The 6,000-nt window shown below is 45.5% G+C and overlaps 1 protein-coding gene across 1 annotated transcript in view; it reads left to right on the forward strand.

The window, feature by feature from the left end:
* Nucleotides 1–4,720, forward strand: part of LOC116718824 (ADP-ribosylation factor-like protein 8A) — a 29,473-nt gene extending 24,753 nt beyond the window's left edge. The window contains exon 7 of the mRNA XM_032561072.1: nucleotides 4,216–4,720. Within this exon, the coding sequence (XP_032416963.1) occupies nucleotides 4,216–4,268 (53 nt within the window). The 3' untranslated portion in view covers nucleotides 4,269–4,720. The remainder of the gene's footprint in view (nucleotides 1–4,215) is intronic.
* Nucleotides 4,721–6,000: the final 1,280 nt, after the last annotated feature.

The following is a 6,000-nucleotide window of genomic DNA, read 5'->3' on the forward strand; positions in this document are numbered from 1 at the left end:
CATTACTTGTAAATTCTGAGCGTCTTAGTGAGCTCTACAACTGTACCGAATTTCAAGTCTCTACGATGAAGTAAGTGAATAGCAATGGGTCTTTTGAAAATTGCTAGTTGCCGCCGTTGAGCAATTTTTTTTGCGATTTTTGCGGCGACCTTAAAATTCAAAATTTTTAAACCGCCTAGTCGCTTCCGCCAAGTTTGGTGAGTTTTTGAATATGATAAAGCCCCCAAAAAGGCACACGAAGAGGGGGGCAGAATCGTAAGAAGAATTAAAGCTGCAAGCAGCCTCGGGCGGCCCTCGCAGCAAGCGCCGCTCCGGCCTATTGGCCACCGCGGGGGTTCCGGCCACCGCAGAAGCTCTCGCGCGTTTTCCAGAGCCGCAGCCCGCTCCCCACCGCGGAAGCTCTGCCGCAGTTTCCAGCACCGCCGCCCGCCAGCCGCCGCGGAAGCTGTCGCGCATTTTCCCCGCCCGTCCACCGGGCGACACGCGTGAATGCGTTCGGCGGCGCTCCCCGACGACTGTCAAAAAATCTGGTGCAGATCGGTCGATGCGTCGAGGAGATACGGCCGATGTATCAACTTAGGGGGCGCAGTGGAGTCAAATTACATCTCAAACCCGTCGGGCTCTTTAGAGGTGAACAAAGGTCATACATATCCAGTTTGGCGCCAATCGGATGATCCATGTGTGAATTAGAGCCAAACGTATGTATATGGCGAGGGACTGATATTCGCCATTTGGCCACGCCCACACGGTTCAGCCAGAAGCGAGCATTGACAGAGTTTATCATCCGAATTACCTTGATTAGGTCAAGAGAGCCATAAACGGAGCTTTCCAAGGAAAAAAACGGCACTTCCTGTTCCGAGGGGGCGGGGCTTAGATGACGTCATAATATGATGACATAGGGTCGTCAGGGATCCCACCAGGGTCACTCGTGCAAAGTTTGGTGCAGAAGCTATCGACCGTTCACAGCAAAATATGAGACTTCCTGTTGTCAGGGGGCGTGGCCTAAGTGATGTCATCATTTGACCATTGGATATTATTGGACACAAGATGATAATCCATAACTGAACGTTTGGTGTCTGTCATTCCGTAGGGCAATGCTGCCCTCTGGTGTCGAATTACTGAAATAATGAAACTATTTCAGTAATTTCAGTAATTCGACACCAGAGGGCAGCATTGCCCTACGGAATGACAAAGGATCCCCTTTGTAATTACATATTACACAGTCGATCACAGGGGAACTTTGAGCCCTGCTAACCCCCCTTCAACATGCTCCAAAACTCACCAATTTGATAACTTTAAATCAGACATGCCTTATGATCAGACTGACCGAGTTTGAAGCCGATCAATCGAAATCCCTAGGAGGAGTTCGATCAAATACGAAGGCTGTAAAAGTCAAAATCGAGGTCAAATGAAATTCAATCTAAAATGGCCGACTTCCTGTTGGGTTTAGAGCATGGCTCTAAGAGACTTTTTTGTACGTCCCGACAAGATACACATGTGTACCAAGTTTCGTAATTCTAGGTTTAAACATGGCTTGGGGCTGTTCATTTAAAATACTCTAGGGGTCACTATAGAGAAATTAGGCCACGCCCACCAAATTTTGTTATGAATTCCTGTCGGGGGCTGGATAAGGATCCATCCTAGTGAGTTTGGAGCAGCTCACCCCGAAACTGTGGAATTCAGAGCCAAACGAAATTCGACGGCGTTCGCAACGCCGCCACGCCCACCTGCTACATCGAAGCCAGTCGGGGTTGGAATCCACAACACACCAATATGTTTTCTGTCTCTGGACACTGTTTCATGTTGATTAGATCAAAGGGCTAAGATAGCGACCGTTCACAGTAAAACATGACACTTCCTGTTCTCAGGGGGCGTGGCCTACTTAAAAAAATAATTTCACCACAGGGTATTTTAGGACACCCGATGACGATCAATCAATGAAAGTTTGGTCCCTCTCTGTGTTTTTGTATAGGAAATATAAGAGTTTCGTGTTTCATGGCGAGTAGGTGAACTTTGACCCCTGCTAACCCCCCTTCAGCAAGCTCATACAGTCACCAATTTGATAACTTTAAATCAGACATGCCTTATGATCAGACTGACCGAGTTTGAAGCCGATCAATCGAAATCCCTAGGAGGAGTTCGATCAAATGCAAAGGCTGTAAACGTCAAACTCGAGGTCCAAAATGGACCTTCAATACAAAATGGCCGACTTCCTGTTGGGTTTCGACCATGGCTCTAATAGACTTTTTTGTACGTCCTGACAAGATACACATATGTACCAAGTTTCGTAATTCTAGGATAAAGCATGGCCTGGGGCTGTTCATTTAAAATACTCTAGGGGTCGCTATAGAGAAATTAGGCCACGCCCACCAAATTTTGTTATGAATTCCTGTCGGTGGGTGGATAAGGATCCATCCTAGTGAGTTTGGAGCAGCTGGGCCCGAAATTGTGGAATTCAGAGCCAAACGAAATTCGACGGCGTTCGCAACGCCGCCACGCCCACCTGCTTCATCGCAGCCGGTCGGGGTTGGATTACTCAACACACCAACATGTCTTCTGTCTCTGGACACAGTTTCATGTTGATTAGGTCAAAGGGCTAAGATAGCGACCGTTCACAGTAAAACATGACACTTCCTGTTCTCAGGGGGCGTGGCCTAAGTGATGTCATCATTTGACCATAGGTTATTGTAGGGCACCCGATGACGATCAATCAATGAAAGTTTGATCCCTCTATGTGTTTTTATATAGGAAATATAAGAGTTTCGTGTTTCATGGCGAGTAGGTGAACTTTGACCCCTGCTAACCCCCCTTCAACATGCTCCAAAACTCACCAATTTGATAACTTTAAATCAAACATGCCTTATGATCAGACTGACCAAGTTTGAAGCCGATCAATCGAAATCCCTAGGAGGAGTTCGATCAAATACGAAGGCAGTAAACGTCAAAATCGAGGTAAAAAATGGACTTTCAATACAAAATGGCCGACTTCCTGTGATAGTTGGCTTATAACATTAAATGTAAGTTCTGAGTCTTTTGGTGAGCTCTACAAGTGTACCAAATTTCATGTCTCTACGATGAAGTACGTTCATACCATTGTGTCAACAGAAAATTGCTAGTTGCCGCCGTTGAGCAATTTTTTATGCGATTTTTGCGACAACCTTAAAATTCAAAATTTTTAATTTTTCTAGTCGCGACCGCCAAGTTTGGTGAGTTTTTGAATATGATAAAGCCCCCAAAAAGGCACACGAAGAGGGGGGCAGAATAATAATAAAACAGTACAGATACAATAGGCCTTCGCAGCGCTTTGCTGCTCGGGCCTAATAATAATAAGAAACAGTACAGATACAATAGGCCTTCGCAGCGCTTTGCTGCTCGGGCCTAATAATAAACAGCACAGATACAATAGGCCTTCGCAGCGCTTTGCTGCTCGGGCCTAATAAACAGTACAGATACAATAGGCCTTCGCAGCGCTTTGCTGCTCGGGCCTAATAAGAAACAGTACAGAAACAATAGGCCTTCGCAGCGCTTTGCTGCTCGGGCCTAATAAACAGTACAGATACAATAGGCCTTCGCAGCGCTTTGCTGCTCGGGCCTAAATATGTTTCATTTTATTCTGGCGGCTCTGGGAAGAGGCAGGAAGCTAAGTGTGCTAAATGTTTTCAAAGTTAGCTAAAGTGCTAAGTGAAAAATTAGCTCTTCTGTTAGCGCATTAGCAGAAGTGTGAAGCATCAGGAAATGCAGCTGCAGGACTTCCAGGTGTGTTTGGTCCCGCCCCCGTCATTTCTGTCCAATAGGAGCACTGATCTTCACCCATGTGACTTTGTTTACATATTTTAATCCGCTTTCAAAAAGCTCAATGTGAAAGCAAACCGAACAAAGAAAATAAAGTCTGGTTCTGGTTGGGACCAAACAACTGGACCTAAGAACTTTTTGGTGTGAATTCACTCTAAATCTGCTTCCTGCAGGTTTTGTTGGTCTTTGTGGTGAAAACATTTATTATAGAATAATATTTTAATAAACATGCTTATGAAGTTTTACCAAATGAAGCTGAGCTTTGGCTCTGCTCTGGTCATGACCTTCCTGACCTCTTGGTAGTAATAATCCCAGCTGAGTGATGTTTAGGTATTGTTGAGTGAACCGTTTCATTACTGTCGGTCAGATTGAATTCAGGAAGTGTTTCCAGCGCCGCCCTGACCTCCAGCTCTGTGTCTGCAGACATCACTCTGCAGTGGCTGATCCAACACTCCAGGACCAAGAGGAGTTCCTGAGGGACGACCCGACCCGAACGGGCCACGCCCACCAGCCCTGACCCCGCCCCTTCCCTCCTCCCTCCCTCCTGTCTCCTCATGACCTCCGCCTCACCCTCAGCTCCAGGTGACCCCTGACCTCCAACAGTTCATGTTGAGGCTGCTGGTTCTGTTCCAGGAAAATCTTTTAAAAACACTTTAAATCCAGAACCAACTTTTTCTCCCCGTATTTCAGTTTAATCAGAACCAAATGAAACCGATGTTTGTCTTTAAACGAGCTGCTGAAGCCAAACGGACCTCCTGTAAACGCTTTGATCCGCCTCCATCCAGGATGGATCCGGGTCAAACTTCCACCGAGACGCTTCGCTTCGGCGGCGGAGAGGTCACGGTTAAAACTGTTGCATATCCGTGGAAACGGGTCAGAACACCAGCACCACAGCTTCCTCCTGCACATTACAGAGGAAAGTTAAGAGTTTTAGTTTTAGCTAGTTTACAAAACGATGCTGCGTTCAGACCAACGTGTTCATGTGGACGCGGCGCAACTCGCACATCCAACATGGCCGACGCTTCGGATTGGAAAATCTGAAGTTTTGCAGCTGAACGCAGAGCATCAACCAATCAGAGAGACTCTTTAAGTCAGTGTCACTCAGCGCCGATCCGGGTCAGCAGGTCGTCAACCTGAGGTGAGACTAGAATCGGGCTGGAAGCGAGCGTCGGCGCCCGGCTGGGCTGATGAACTCGCCAGACTCACATCGTCTCTGAGTGACACGGCAGCAAATGAAGCCAACACAACGTCTCACGGTACAGAGAGACCGGAGACACAGCGATCGGTGAAACCGTCAGAGTTACAGATGATCGATCAGACAGATTCACATCCGTTTCAGCAGAACCAGAACCGTCGGCCCGGTTTTAACCTCCCTCACTTCACGTTGGCAGCCATGTTGGATCAGAATCTAAAAAACCTTTTAACAACCTGAACCTAAACCATCCTCTCCTCCCTTACCTTCCTCCATCTTCATCCCTCCATTCTCCACCTCCTCTGTCCTCCTGTCCTTCCTGTCCTCCTCTGTCTTCCCGTCTCCTCCAGTCCGTTTTGGTTCTGCTTCTCCGCCGTCTCTTCCTCCCGCTGAGCGAGGCGTTCAAACCTTTTTATTATTGCACTGTTGTTTTTGGTTTTGTAAGATATTAATAAGAAGAATAATGTTAATAATCTACTGGTGCCCTAACCCTGATGTGTGGTACTCTAAGGACAAACGTTTTTGTTTCTGTCTGGAATTAGATTTTTATTCATGTTTGTTTTATATTATTGTTGTTTTTTTTATTGTTTTATGAATCGTCTAACCGGAGTTCAGTGTTTCTGATTGGACCAGCGGTGTCATGTGATCTCATGAAACATCTGCATCATGTTGAACTAAATGAAGCATTATAATCACGTATTAAATTTTTAATTTAAACTCAAACTATGAGACTAAATATCTTTTTTGCTATTTATTTCTGTTGAAACACTTTTACTTCTTCCTTCTTCTCCAAATCAAAACCAGCAGAAACATTTTCTCTCCCTGAAATTTAAACAGCATAAGAAATATTTAAGAAAATCTTCTCCAGATTAGTGAAAAACACTTTAAATATTTTATCTCTTCTCAATTTGCAGAAATTCATTAAATGAAATAATTTACTGGTTATTATCATGAGTTTTGTTACTAAAACAACTTTACATACTCCAACGTTGTGACTGGTGGCACAAATTTAGTCG

This window comes from Xiphophorus hellerii, chromosome 1 (assembly GCF_003331165.1).
Source record: "Xiphophorus hellerii strain 12219 chromosome 1, Xiphophorus_hellerii-4.1, whole genome shotgun sequence".
Classification (NCBI taxonomy): Eukaryota; Metazoa; Chordata; class Actinopteri; order Cyprinodontiformes; family Poeciliidae; genus Xiphophorus; species Xiphophorus hellerii.